This window comes from Poecilia latipinna, unplaced genomic scaffold (assembly GCF_001443285.1).
Source record: "Poecilia latipinna isolate Pla-1442-1.1 unplaced genomic scaffold, P_latipinna-1.0 Scaffold624, whole genome shotgun sequence".
NCBI lineage: Eukaryota > Metazoa > Chordata > Actinopteri > Cyprinodontiformes > Poeciliidae > Poecilia > Poecilia latipinna.
Genome location: NW_015113240.1, coordinates 178214 through 193199, shown reverse-complemented (window position 1 = coordinate 193199; position 14986 = coordinate 178214). Strand labels below are relative to the sequence as shown.

Here is a 14986-nt window from a genome sequence, read left to right as displayed (position 1 = left end):
AACACTCGAGAGATTGTGTGTGAGAACACATAAAGCTGTACAGAAAAAAATATATATATATATATATATATATATATATATATATAGAGAGAGAGAGAGAGAGAGAGAGAGAGAGAGAGAGAGAGAGAGAGAGAGAGTCTTTTTCAGTGTAAACCCACCAGCCGGGCTGTTCGGTGGTCTCCATGACTGCACCGAGCGGCTCACCTCTCGATGAACCCCTCAGTCCGGCCCACCAAAAACAAAAACAGAAACATGGAAATGTTGTCGGGCAGTGAACTGTGCCCCATTCTAAACCCCCCTCCACATTCCCCCCCCCCCCTCACCCAGCCAGACTCTATGCCCCCCTAGTTAACAAGCCAGCTACCACATTCCCTGTCGTCGCTCGCTACCCGCCGTCGACCTGATACGGCGCGCGGGAGGGAGCCAATTAAACTCGCACTGTTCCCCACAACGGGTCAGGAGTTTAGTGGGTCATTATCACTGTGGTTTTCACTCAGGGTTATCTAATCATCACTGAACCAAACCAGACGACTGCGGTTATAGAGAGTGGCTTTCGGCGCGTTAATTGAGGCTGACGGTGGTGACGGCTGAGGGAACGCAGTCGGTGCTGCTCTGCTTGTACGAGAGTCTGCGGCGTAGCAAGCAGGTTGTAGACATGTTACCTAAAACGTACAAAGTAAGCATATTTGTATGCTCAGATTATTAGGTAACAGAATTGAACTGTGTTATGTTTTCCTGTGTTTTTTTTTGTTTGTTTGTTTGTTTGTTTTTTTTCTTGACTCCTAAAGTTGTGTCGTTTCTGTTACTTCCTGGAATATTTTAACTTGTCGGCGTGATTGGTTCTTTTTCATCCGAGAAATACGCTGATTGGATGAAAGTGATTTCCTGGTGTTCCTGCTCTATTTATACACATCTTTGCAGATGCTCACCTGTTAATACCCTACTTTGTGTATGAAAGACGCATTAAATTTATCACCTTTTTGGTCTTCTTGGTGTTCCGTACATGATCAGCAGCAGATATATGAGCTCACATGAGTTTCGATGCACACTCGTATCGTATTGGTGACACAAAGACAAGGCCACAGGAAAGTTGTGTGTCCTCTCTTCTTTGTAAAATAGTCCTGGCTAAGTGATATTACACAGAGTAAGTATTTGAACAGCAGCTGTTTTTCAAGTAATGTCATAAATTTTCAAATGGATTTAAGTCTGGGCTTCGACTGGGCCGTTCGGCAGAACCACTGCAAGTGTATGTTTGGGGTCATTGTCCCTCTGGGACATGAATCTCTTCCCCAGTCTAAAGTGTTTTCAATTCAAATCCATTTTTAAAAAATAATCTTTTTTGATCCCAAACGGAACTCAATAAAACAATATTCTGCGGTGTCTGACGGTTCCGTCGCAGTATTTGACTGCATCCATCTTCCCATCAACACTGACCAGTCTTCTGTCCCCACAGCATGATGCCTCCTGCACCATATATTGCATCATGTGATGTGCAGTTAGTGTTCACCTGGACGCAGCGTCCCGCATGTATGCCAGAGAATTACGCTTTTGTCTCTTTGCTCTGTGAAATCCGCATAAGACCGCGATAGTTTAACAACCTAACCCTTGTAACCACTCCATCGCTGTATTCCTGTCCTCCTTTGTGTCCGTGACGCAAATTCTCTACCAAACCTCCCAGACCTCCACTGAAGAGCTGGATTTATACAGAGTTTGAGCTGCCGGTCGACTGTATTCGCTAATGAGGCAAATTCTGTAGGCAAATGGTTGAACTGGATCTTATTTAGGAGGCTGAATGCAGAGGCATGCCAAACCTGTTAGAATTTCTCTATAAACATTAGGAAAAGCATTTCCTTTCACCTCATTAATGCACTGTATTGTAGCCGGTTTGTCACAATAAAATAAAATAAAATAAACCAACAAAATGGGTTGAACTTTGTGGTTCTGATATACACAACGGGGTGAAAAGATATGGATACTTCGTGCAAAATGGTCATTTTATTATTTAAAAATTTTCTTAATCTCAGATCTTTTTTTATTTTTAGAAAGTTGGGAACCACTAGGAACAAAGCTTGTTTTCTCTCTTGTGAAATGAAAAGTTTAACACATGCATTCGTCTGACAATCAGGTTAATGGACTAAAGTTACTGAGCAGACAGAAAGTTGGGAAAAAGAGTTCGACAAAAAAATAAAAGATTGATAACAGAATTAAATGAAAACAAATAAAATCAGTTCAGTATTGTTTTGTGTTTTGTTTTCCTTGTTTGTTTTTTAACACCTGATAGCTTCTTTGCTTCTCTTGAGCAAAAAGAAAAAAGAAAAAAGTGTGTATTTTCAAACTGTCCGCCATAATCTCAATCCTCCATTTATTCTAATGAAGAATCCACCGCCTGTTAGCGCCTGGCCGACGCCCCAGACCGTGTTACTGCGGCGCCCTCCTGTGTCCATTTTTATTAATTACACACAGGTTCACAACCACACAGGAGTTGTTAATGATACCCGCTGTTACGCACCTTACTGCGTGCATCTATGCTACCTATGGCTTTCCCTTATTTTACTTAAGTATTTTTATTTTATTTTATGTATTCATTCATGATTATGTTTTTATTTTAGTAATTACTTGTCTTTCTCCGCTCCACTAGATTTATTAATTGTTTCTTTAACACAGTGTAAGCCCTTTCTACATAGTAAAACCGGAAGCGTTGCGAATAACACCGCATTTATTTATTACGAATCATTATTTGATTTACTCGGTATTGTATTTCAATTGTATGTACGCTTACTATAATTTTTATTTAATTTATTTTAATTTAAATTTTTTCTTTTGCTTCTAAAAGCCCGGTTTTAGCACGGTTAAACCGGAAACTGTGCAGACAGCTTACAGTCCAGTTACCATGTTATTTTTTTATTTTTTTATTCGCGACACGTTCATTTATTTATTTATTACTCCTACTACATCTCCCCTCATTTTTCCTCTATTATTATTATTATTATTATTATTATTATTATTATTATTATTATTATTATTATTATTATTATTATTATTATTATCTACAGCATCTTAATCTTAAAGCGGTCAGCTGCGTGAACAAACCTCTGTTTCCTTGCCTCAACAAGGCGGAGCTTAGGATGCTGAGATGAGGCGAGCTGCTGAGAAGCAGGTGGAGACGGCGGATGTTTACGCGATGCGCTTCACTTAGGGAGGATCAGAGGGAGCTGCTGGAGAGGATACATCTGCCGTTGATGAGAGACGTAGTAAGACAAAATTAATTAATTAATTAATTAATTTAAAAATCACGCTGCTCTGTGTTCAAATCGTGGTCGGGAGGCGTCGATTGGAGCTCCGCCGCAGAAAGAGGCTGACGGGCTGCGAAGCGAAGCGCTCCATCTGTCTCCATCGTGTAGCTGGAGGCTGCGGCGAGGTGATGCTCCATCTTTGGATCGGCGGCCGGAGCCGTTTTTCCTGAAAGCCTGCTATTATGCAGGGAGCAAGGGAGGCTGCGAGGATTAAAGGGGAAAGAAGCACTGGTTTAGAAAACATTTGGCACTCTGGCAGGTCAGTAGAGATAAACTATGTCGTACAGAATTGCATTAAATCCACCGTATTCACATTAGTCGACGTGTATGTTCCATTTATAGCAGTCTGTGACTTTAAACTGTCATTCAGTTGTTGTTTTTCCCTGATGTGGATCACAGTGGAAAAGTCCAGGCCTTCACTGTTAGCAGGTGCGCGCCTATAATCAATTTGGCCCACACTCCTTTACAATACTCAGCTCATTTTCTTTACCATATTTTTCCTTGGCTTCAATGTGTGTAGGTACATGTAGGTCGATTGTGTGAAGAAAAAAAACATGGCTATGAGTAATCAAATTCTCTCAGCCTAGTAACTCTGCCAAAAATAGCCCTTCTGTTAAAGGGCTGTGATGTTTTTCTGTGCGTTATTTCACTTCCCCCGAAGGGAAAATGTCTCATCTGGTGTAAAATCACTGAGTGTATGAACATGTGCTCATGCATGCATGCATGCATCCCTGAAAGCTTGCCTTGACCCTTCCCCCACAGACGGTATCTCTGAACTCAGCTGAATTTTATGATTTAGGCTTTAACCTCCATTTTTGTGTGTGTTTTATACATCTACTCCGTCTTGCACTGATCCCTGCCCTCTTTACCCGCAGTGTGAGCCAACTATGGTCGACCCCTCAGATGTTGAGGAGCAGAACAAGTGCAAAGGCCCACAACTTGACACACCAACTGTGGCCGCTGAAGACTCTCGACTACCAGAACCGGCTGATGACACGACGACTGAGGAGGAAGGTGATGCCGGTTTTGAGACGCCACCCACTGGCAGCTCAGAGCCCAGCCCCTGCCACACTGCGTCTCCGGTGGGGCCGCAGGTCAGCACACAGGGGGCAGCACCTCAGCAACCACAGACTCAGACTGATGCAGATTTGCCACCGAAACTTCACTTGGACCTGTATAACTTTGATTCGCCCGAGGCGGAGGGCAGTCGTTATGTGTTGACGAGCCCCCGTTCTCTGGAGGCATGCGCTCGGTGTGGAGTCAAACCCGTGGAGCTGCTGCCTCGCCCGCTGGCCGACTTTGTCCGGGAGGCTCCGGGCCGGTCCATGCGTGTCGCCACAGGTCTCTTCGAAGTCTATGAGAAGGACAGACATGGCAAACTCAGGCAGTGCAGGGAAGAGAGGGAAAGGATCATTAGGGAAGAGAAAAGACGGATTCTGCAAGCAGCTGTCAACAGCAGCACGTCTTCATCCTCTGTGGATAAAGTCACATCTGGGATCGGTGCGCCTCCTAAATCTGACACAGTTTCCTCCAGCTCAGTTCCCAGTGTGGGAGTTCCCTCTAAACCTGCAGCATTGGGTGCAACTATCCTATCAAAAGCCTCCACCTCTACTCTTAGTACCTCCCCAAAATCCATGCAACCCAGAACTAGCCCACCTGCAAAGTCTGGGCCCAAAACATCCCTTCCACCTTCTAAGGGTCTATTTCAAGGATCAGTCAAAGCTTCGGTGTCCTCATCATCTGAACATATGAAAACCACACATCCAGTTTCATCTGGTCCCCCACCGGTGCTCAAGAAATCTGCTGGTGGTAAATCGTCCAACACTTTTCCGAGATCAACACCAAAACCTCCCTCCTTCCCCAGAGCCAACACGACGTTAACATCATCGGTGTTGAAGCCTGCCGTTCAGAACTCCAACCCACCTCTGAACGGAGTAACAAGAGGGCTGTTCTCTCAGCACAATGGACATCTTGGATTCCAGTCCAAGGCCCGAGGGAAAAGCCATTCCCTGGAGTCTTTACAGAGGAGGATGGATCCCGTCTGCTGCTCGACCTCCACAACCACCACGACTACATGCACCTCATCGGAGTCCGGGGCGTCATCTGCTTGCAGCTGGGATGGCGCACGAGATCACTGGGCCAAAATGTCAAGTCCTCGAGCTCGCACAATGGCCACCTTCAACTCCCTGATGGGCCGCAGCCTCAGCCTCGGAGACCTCAGCCACTCCCCTCAGACGACACAGAAGGTGGAGCGCATTGTGAAGGAGGTGAAGCGTCGAGGACTCAAGGCCGTGTCCGAGCGCGATCGCAAGATCGCAGCTTTGATGCTCGCCAGATATCAGGAGGAAGACATCATGAGCCAGACTCGCTATGTCGCTCACCTTCAGTGGGACAGCGAGCGCCGGATGGAGGAGCTGCGGCGGGAGCAAGAGGACAGGGAGAAGCAGCGGGCAGTGCTCCAGTGCCAGCGAGTGTGGCAGACCCAGGTTTCGATACGTCAGCAGAAGATCTGCCAGCAGGAGCGCGACTCAGCCGCCGCCAAACTGCGGCAGGCCGAGGAGCATGAGGAGCGCTGGAAGGAGCTGGCAGAGCAGCAGGAGCGCAGCCGTCTGCTGAGGCTGCAGCAGGCGGCGAGAGAAGAGAAGCACAAGAAAGCTCTTCAGGAACAGAATCTGAAAGCCCTGGAAGAGGAGAGGGCTGCAATGCTGGAGCAAGAGAGACTGCTCCTGGAAGAGAAGCTTACTATCGCTGAGCTGAAGAGGCAGGAGCGGGAGCACCAGGCCCACGAGGAGAGGAGAGGTCTGAATAAAGCGGAGAGGAGGCGTCATGCCGCCCTCATACAAGAAATCGCCCGTAGAGAACAGGAAGAGAGGGATGAAGCTAAGAGGGCGGCAGAGGAGAAGCTCAACCGCTCCCTCGAGAACTACGAGCAAATAGTCGAACGGCGGGGGCAGGAACTGAAGGAGAAGGCCAAGCGTGAGGAGAAGCAGATCCAGAAGGCTCGCAAGGCAGCGGAGAAACGCGAGAAGCAGCAGCAGCAGCTCCTGGAGGCCCGCGTGAAGGAGGCTGCTAAGCGAGCCCAGCAGGCCGCCATGGTGGCCGAGGAAAAGGCCAAGGAGAAAGCCAAGCGGGCCGTCCAGAGTCGGCAGGAGAAGGAAAGACTCCAGAAGCTCAACAGACAACGGGTGGAGGAGGAGGAGAGGCAGAGGCGCCTGGAGCTCCTGCAGTCCATCGAGAGGAAGCTGGAGAAAAGTGAGCAGATCTTCAGGGAGAAGAAGGCGGTGCTGGAGAGCGCCCGCTCTGTTGCCCGGGCGTCCTTCCACGTGCGGGACAAAGTGCGGGAGGAGACCAACATGCGCACTTTTGACAAGATGGCCCTGGAAGCGCAGCTCAAAGCGAGTCTGGATGAAAAGTAAACCCACAGCTTCGTCGTAAACCGCCGGTCATATCATCGGCTCTTGACCTTTGTACACTCAACAGGTTGCCCTTCTTCCAATCAACACATTACATTACATATCATTACCCATCAGCAGTTTTATTATACTTTTGACCACTTTTCCCACAAAAGTGAACAAATCCAGATTTGTATTATTGCCGTATTAGAGAAACAAACCATATCAGTAGTTATTTCTCAACAGTGAAGCCCTTTAGTCAGGCGGAGCCAGCTTAATGTTTAGAGTGGACAGAACAATTTTCTTCTTTTTGTGGCAACACAACCTGCTCTCTCTCTCTCGCTCTCGCTCTCTCTCTCTCTCTCTCTCCCTCTCTCTCTCATTTCGTCCTTTTGCCCTTAGCTGCGTTTTATTTCAGCCACTGGACTGGAAGCTGTTCTGGAATGAAAGAGTCATTGTTTATCTGGAAGCACAACTTCACGACAGCTGCGGGGGCTTTCAGGGGGACACTCCTGTTAGTGGGAAAGCAAGCCTGAGGAAAAGGCTAAACACAAATAATTCCCAGCCCACGACAGCCCCCCCCCCCTCCCACCCCCCTTTTTTTTGTAGAAATGCAGACAGTTTGGAAGTCAAGCCCAAGAACGGAAGCTTGTCCGTCCTTTCGGTGCTGACTGTGCAGCGCCAGGAGGTGCAGAGGACGGTAGATATTGCACCACAAGCATTCCCCCTTCAAATTCCCTTCAGGAACTCTGTTTTAGTCCCCTCTTCACGTTAAAGTCAGCACTAAAGCTCTCCAAGAGAAAACCTTCACTCGATTCCCCGTACCATCCTCCTGCTTCCAACACAGCGTCATGGTGACCATCTCCCAGCCAACAGGTAGGTGGTTTAAACCTCCCCGTCTGTTTTTGTTTCATTCTGCTGCGGCAGTAGTTTTAATAATGCACTAATCCTACAATTTTCCAGCTGTGAAAAGGGAAAAAAAATAAAAATAAAACTGAAGCGACACACATGAGATGAGGCCGTTGCCATGGCAATACAAATCTGGCTGGAGTTGCAGAAAGCGCCTGAGTAATGAGGATGGTTCACTGGGAGCTGGTTCTGGATGTTTCTTTTTCCCAGCCAGGATTTTGGTGTTAAATAGAGTCTTCTAGCTGTTAGAATGCAAAAACATTGAATCAATCAAACTTTATTTACTCGAGAAAGTGTTTCACTGAGGTTCAAAACAGCCCTGGATGTTTCTTTTCTTTTCTTTTCTTTTTGTCACAGTACAACCACAACTGGAATATGATGTGACAAACCAAAACAAAGGAAACCAAAGCAGTGAAGCTGAAAGAAGGTCTGAAAAGTTTGGGTTGCAGTGAGAAAAGGCCCCCCTGCCGGCTCCCACGTTCACAATTTGTAGAACTTTGGGTATGCCTTTAACAGTCTTTACAAAAATAACCCAAGGTCAATTAGATTTAGGTAAAAACTTTGAGTAGGCCATTCCAACATATCGTATGGTTAAGACTTAAAATCCCGACCGTTTCACTTCACCTCTGGGTTTGTTTTTATGGTCATGCTGGAAGGTATTCCATCATAGGTCCCAAAAAAAAATAAGAAAAGAGCATCCCCACAGCATGATGCAGCCACCATCATTTGGGGTTATGTGCAACATCAGCTTTACTCTACATATAAAAAAACAACACTAAATATACTGCAAAAGTATCTACATTTATGATAATATTTTACAATATGTTGCTGTAAACTATGCTCCTGTTTTATTTTATTTTGTCGAGTTCAAGTTTTGTTTTGTTTTTCCAGTCGACAGAGTCACCATCACCTGCTTTTCTTAACTATGTAGAATTTTGCTTCCATGCCACAATCCTGCACAGTTCTTCTGTTGTTCCATCACATTAAAATCCCAATAAAACCATTGCAGTTTGTCGTTGTAAAAATGTGGGAAAAGATCTTGGGTGCGGAGACGTTTTTCGAAGCAACCAGAAAGCAGAGCGAGTCGAGCGTTTCAGACAGTCACGTGTTTTATACCTGCTTTCAGCCAAGATGTAAGCCTGAGGGAATTGAAAACACAGCATTACACCAGCAGGATTATGGCTGACTGAGCAGGGCTCCAAGCAGATAATCATGGTGGACGGGTGGGGGGGAAGGATGAGGCAGCAGATTTCCTCTGTGAATGCTTTTTGTATAACAAAAAAATAAAAAATAAAAAAATACAAGGTTTCTCTTAATTGCTGCAACTGCATTTTACAAGTACAGAATAATGGCTGGAGTTGGAATAAGCTGGAAAAACTATCGGTGGTCCTGATATCTGCTCAGAGATCTGAATCTGATTCAATATCAACACCTTCCTAAAATAACGGTTGTTTTTTTTATCTTTTAGAAAGAAAAAAGTTGAGATTTTTCCAAAATGGCGCTTAGGAGATGATATGTTAGAAACTCGAGCTTCATGTTGTTGATTGAAGTCAGTACCTCTACAATCATGTTGATTAAAGTTACACTGTAATATAAATTACAGTGTAACTTAAGTTATATTACACGTGGGTCAAAGGTCATCTGAAAAAGTGATAATAACAATACGAACCTATAACGACGTGCCAATAAGGAAGCCAACAGTTCCAAAAAAATCTGATTTTGTCCCCCATTGTTCATTAAAGGCAACAAAACTGAAAACTCCTACTCCCTCTGGGACATAAAAGCATCAAAAAAAGGCCAAGGATTTATACTTTCATGGACAAGTGGATATAATCGTATGATTGTTCATTTCTCATTGACTTTTATGAAACAAACTGCTTATTTATTCCTTTTTTCTTTTGCTTGACAGATAAAAAGAAATGTAAAACAAACAAAAGAATTTAAATCTGTTCAGAAAAGAAATTAGCAATAGCAAGTCAGACTTTAAAGAAACCACAGGACTGTAACTCGTCTGTTGACAAATCCTTCATTTTGCATCCAGTCTAAAATTCTTTCTTTTCTAAGAAAATAATTTTCTGAAGTAAATTTGTTTTGGCTAAATTTTTTTGTTTTCGTTTTTTGTTTTGACCTTTGAGATTAATCAAAACATCCAGCAAGTCGCCAGAAAATAATTAAAAGATCTAGCCAAATTTTTCTCTTGTCAAATATCCTTTTCCTGACTTGGACGTGTGAATATTAATGAGAGGTTTTGGTTGGTCAGCAGGCTAAATGTGAGGTATACTTATGTGCGCTCAAGCAACGAGGCCAATAAAGACATTTTTGATTATTTGAGATCTTCAGTGACCAACATGTTGCTGAAGCTTTATCCGTATATGTGGACTGTGTATGCAGCAATAACCAGATTAATAAATGACACAGATCTGAACACACACAATACTAAAAGCCTGCCCCATGTTGAAAGACGTAGACTGGTTAGTTTTGTTAAGGTCAGCCGCTATGCAGATGACACTCAGCTCTATTTCCCAGTAAACCGGGCGTTTTTGATGCATTGTGGTGCTTGTTTGGCTACATGAATGAACTAAAGAAACTTAAACTTCAAAGATGTTAATTTCTGAACCTCCCAAACCTACAGTTTATGTCTACTATCAGACAAATTTAGAAATTTCTCATTAGAAAGTGCAACAGATGGCTACTCTATCAACTCAAAGTCCTGATCAAGGCCAAGCGTGTTTGTATTTTGATCTTATTGTTTTTCCACATTGACGTACTTATTTTATTCTAAAATATATAATCTTTGAACATGTGTTATGTAGTGCTATATTAAAAATGAAATGACTCTGACCGATTTCATCCCTCATCTTTTTTTATCCGCTGCAGGTCCCAGAGATGATTGAGAGCAGACGACTGAACCAGGCCTGAGCTTTCTGCACAACAAGCTCCTCTCCTCTCTGAAATGTACCTATAGGAAAGCTGATCATACTCAATTTTCTTTTTCCATCCGTAATTATCATCATTGTCGTCAATAGGCTTCTGAGAGAAGCGGCTGCCTTTCTGCATCAACCAATCAAATGTACACGGTTCAAAGACAGCTTTATTCATACCAAGGCGTGCTGATCAATCTGTTCATTTTTTGTCCTTCTAACCTTCTTATCTTAAATGTTGGCTTTTTTCCCCAAGTTTTCTGGTTATTTAATGTTTTTCTTTTCTTTTCTCTCTCTTTAAACTACTGTTGTATCAGAAAAGGTTTGAGATGTAGCAATAACGAAACGGTTAAGGACGACAACAGATGCATCCGTGAAACGTAAATGCAAACAAAACCGGACAAATAAAAAGATCTTCGAGGTGGAATTGAGTTATCTGTCTTGTCTATGTCATTTCTCTATGATATCATGTGATTTTGCAATAAAATGTTTGAAGTACTTATTCGCAAGCCCTGTTGAGATGCTGAAGAGAAACGTGTACTTAATGCGACTGAAAGCATCAGGTACAAGAGGGGAAAAAATATATACTTTTATTGTTTATTTGCGATGGTTTGATACACTATTTAACTGATTTCATCTTTCCATATCACACAAAATCAGCCTTTATGAGAGCAACAAATTGTTTAAGCAACTTAAATTTGAGGAAAACTGTTCCAACCGAACAAGCAAGCGACTTGTTGAACCGAAGCTCTTCAAAGCAATAGCTTCGTGTTCATGGGTAAAACTTTGCTGTAAATTTGTTGTCTAGAAAGTTAGCAACTCCAGTTTTTGAAACAGAGCAAAAGAGGGAACATTCTTTCTCTGAAAGGACCAGCTTATCGGACAGTCGTGGTGCACTGCAGATATTGTTTGGCTACATAAGTGAATTATTGTAAATTGATAGGGGTGAACTTCTTAAACCTCAACGAGTTCAAGACAAAAATCTTAATTTCTGAACCTCCCAACTCTACAGGTTACAGTCTAGTAATCTACAGCTACTGTCGAGCAAATGTGGAGATGTCTTAGAAAATGCAGCCACTAAATATTCTATCAACTCAAGGCCAATCATGTTTGTATTTTTAGTTCACTTCATACCCTCGTCTAGAAAGCTCACAACTTCTAAAACACAACACTCAGTTGATTTGAGCTAATTGTCCAAAAGTCTTAAAATATGTGTAAAAACTCAACTTTTAGTGCAGACACACAATCTCACCCCAACATTGAACCTTTGATTGTGTTTTATGTACTCAGAGTAAAACTCATCCCATGCTAGGAAATGACTCTTTTCAACTTATTCACAGTTTCCAAGTTTTCGGGGACCACCGTGAAGCATGTTGATTTAGTGTCTGTTCAGACGTTTCTCTGATGAATTTAGCCTTAGATTTTGGGTAAATATCTGGCTGAGGGACTCCAGTTTCGACCTGTTTCCAGTTTACTGGTGGACGGTTTGTTATGGAGCAGGAGAGGAAAGTCTTTTTCTGGTGTAACCAGATTAGCAGATGGATAGATGGCATCCAGTGGTTGTTATGAAGACTTGGTTGACCTCAAGCAGTCCTTCTTCTCTGACAGTAAACTTTGGAGCTCACCATGTTTATCCGGCAGGACAATTATGGGTCATTTTCTAGGAAGTGGCCAGTGGCTTCAACAGCAGGCAGCTGAGTCACGTCGTGTTTAAACCAACGGAACACAAAGTACAGGGACAACTGACCAGTCACGCTTTCCAAAAGAAGAAAGTGTAAATTCTGAAATATTTTAGCTGCATTCATGTCAAAGAGACTTTTAGGGACGTCAATACTTATGAGGCTTGTTCTTAAAGAGGCAGAGTTACGTAAAATCTACTTCTTTTTTTAAACTTTTCATCATTTTATGATGTTATTCCCTCATCAAAAACATACCTGGAGTGTTGCCTTAATTCTTTCATTCATGTTTGAGAAATCCTCTAATCTCCCATGGCAACCATTCAGTTGTGCAAAACGCCTGGGTGGACCTGGCGTTGAGAACTTCACCACTCGGTTCATACAGACTAGCCAGAGTTTAGCAAACACCTGTTGACACGTTGTTAAAGGGTTAATTGAGGAGCAAAGCAGCGATGACTTCCTGAAGGCGGAGTTTCAGAGAGAGCAGGAGCTTCTTAAAGAGACAGAAGCCCAATTTTAAGGCGTTAAATTACAAAGTCAAATTTCTTTTAAGTCACATTTGATATTTGTAGCATTGTTATAACAACTGAAATGTTTGCATGGATGCTGATTTTGCTTCATAAGCTATCTAAACTAACCTGGGCTGAAGAGAAATATAAATATTTCCACCTTGTTAAGTCATAAATTCAATGCTTTCAGCCACTTTTTTTTCTTCCGGTTCAGTTTGTCTGTCCACACCAACACCTGACCACAGCTGGACCCGTACGATCAAGAACTTAATGACCTGCAACCTGTCTGGCACAAAGTTGCTCAACGACACCTAGAACTGGGGCTTTTACCTCGCTTTCATCTCTGGCCACATAAAGATTACGAATGTCCTCAACTTGCCAGATGCGGCAGATTAAACGGTTTAAATATTGCAGCGTTCTCTGTATTCGCTCATTACTTCTAAAATTAAATGATATTTATAACAGAAGTAATTAGGCACTACATAAATAAAAACTGCCTTGATTTTACTGATCAAATATTATCAAATCAGACAAATGTTATCAAGTTTTATTTGCTGTAGTGTTTACTATAGAAAAGGTTAGCATGTGGCTAAAAAAGAACAGTTCTACAGAAAAGAGTGGGTCAAAATTCGTCCACAGTGACGGAAATACTCAGTTATTAGGTTTATTAGGATGGTGGGATTACTTCATTTTGGTTAGGATTGGTTTTTTTCCCTAAATAAATGAAGTTATAACATGAGAACTAGTTTTCTTTCTGTTTTTCCAGGTTGACTTTGCCTGATGTTAAGACATTTTTCAGTAAACAGAAGCATTTGAGTGCAACAAAGAAAGCAAAAAAAAAACAAAAAACACACAGACAAAAAAAAAAAAACCCAAGGAGGTTATGTGACTTAAATTTATTTAATTCATCTTGTCCGATTCCTTTTATTATTGCAGTGACTTGGAACCGTCAGTGAACAGGTGTGTGTGTGTGTGTGTGTGTGTGTGTGTGTGTGTGTGTGTGTGTGTGTGTGTGTACGTTAAGGTTTGGGATCAGGGTCTTTTCCAACTTTATGTGCTGATGAAATTAAAGCTAAAGGACCATTTCTGATTTGTTGTTTTTTGTTGTTGTTTTATTCTTCTTTTATCCACTCAGTCTATCGTGGTGTTTGCGGCTTCCTTGCGAACGACGATCTTGTAGACGCTCTCCCTGAAGCTGCTGTCAGAGGTGAGCCGCCGAGCCGTCGCCCGCAGTTCCTCCATGCCGTCGTCCGAACCGGCCACAGCAAACGACTTGGAGTGTTTCACTGGAACAATCAAAGCCATTCATCAGAAAAAATGACTTTTTTTTAATTATTATTATTTAGCAGTTCTATTCTCACATTTTACAAATAAGACAAAAAATATTCTGATTGATTTTTAAGACTTGTAGTAAAATTAGCAAGTATATCATCAGCGCTGTAGCCGAAAGCTAAACTTTCACCACAGATGTTTTCTGATCTACAATATTTGTAGAAATATTGCTAATCATTCACGCTGTTTGTTCGGAAACAAAGACTGACCGGGAAGCGTCAATATTTGTGAGGAGATTTTCTGAAGATTAAGACGGAATGCACGTTCGCCGTCGTTTAAAACCCCAAACAGTCACAGTTCAAACGCGGCGATACGTGGAGGTATTCTTCTGCCATCCCACTCCGACTGCGACGGCAGCAAGAAACGGTAAAGATAGATGTCGTTTGCAAAATCTAAAAATGATATGTTGAGAATATCATCTAACAATTGGGGGGAAGAAAAGAAAAACAAACTCCCGCAAACAGTTTGTTGTAAAACAGAGCCGACGTTAATCACCCTCACTCTGCTGACCGCCGAGTATGAAACACCTTAAAGTCGGTTCCAGGGATTCTTCTGCGTTTCTCACGTTTCAGCCACAAACCTCAGCGTTACTGTAGGGAAATGATGCATGCTTTCCAAAAAAATAAACATAAAAAATGTTTTTACAGAGGAAAATCTGTAAAGGTTGGCATCTGTTCGTTTTGAGTCAATTCTAGCCTCTGCTAGCTTTGTACATCTACAGACTGAAACTTTTGCCCGTTCTTTGCCAGCTCAGAGTCCAGAACATCGGTTTTCCAAGTCCTGCTGCGGCTGGTCTGGTGGATCTAGGTCTGGACTTTGACTGGACCATTCTAACACAAGGATATGCGATGATCTAAATAATCTCTCTCAGTCCAGCTAAATAAAACTTTACAGCCACAAATTTTTTTATTTTATTTTTTTTTTTAACAAAAGAAAGGTAACTCAATTTTTTAT

At 42.7% G+C, this 14986-nt stretch overlaps 2 protein-coding genes and 1 long non-coding RNA gene across 5 annotated transcripts in view; 1 reads left to right on the top strand and 2 right to left on the bottom strand.

Annotated features, from left to right (window-relative positions):
* Positions 1-3107: 3107 nt before the first annotated feature.
* On the top strand, positions 3108-10946 carry ccdc177 (coiled-coil domain containing 177). 2 transcript variants are annotated; one of them, XM_015043306.1, is made up of 4 exons: positions 3108-3552; positions 4169-7561; positions 7952-8095; positions 10472-10946. In XM_015043306.1, the coding sequence occupies exon 2, from the start codon at positions 4181-4183 to the stop codon at positions 6707-6709; it is 2529 nt and encodes an 842-aa protein (XP_014898792.1). In that variant the 5' UTR covers positions 3108-3552; positions 4169-4180; the 3' UTR covers positions 6710-7561; positions 7952-8095; positions 10472-10946. The 2 variants fall into 2 exon arrangements, with proteins under 2 accessions (XP_014898792.1, XP_014898791.1); XM_015043305.1 differs by lacking the exon at positions 7952-8095.
* Positions 10798-12407, bottom strand: LOC106954072 (uncharacterized). Its single transcript, XR_001426298.1, has 2 exons — positions 11738-12407; positions 10798-11701 (listed from the first exon to the last, which is right to left on the bottom strand). It is a non-coding gene; the product is annotated as an uncharacterized LOC106954072 (long non-coding RNA).
* Positions 12408-13583: 1176 nt separating this feature from the next.
* plekhd1 (pleckstrin homology domain containing, family D (with coiled-coil domains) member 1) overlaps positions 13584-14986 on the bottom strand; it is a 19529-nt gene continuing 18126 nt past the window's right edge. For both annotated transcript variants that reach the window (XM_015043300.1, XM_015043301.1), the window contains exon 13: positions 13584-13986. In XM_015043300.1, the coding sequence (XP_014898786.1) occupies positions 13832-13986 (155 nt within the window). In that variant the 3' untranslated portion in view covers positions 13584-13831. The remainder of the gene's footprint in view (positions 13987-14986) is intronic.

What these genes read in the sequence shown, in the direction of transcription:
- ccdc177 (XM_015043305.1), top strand. Translation starts at nt 4,181, where the DNA reads ATGGTCGACCCCTCAGATGTTGAGGAGCAGAACAAGTGCAAAGGCCCA.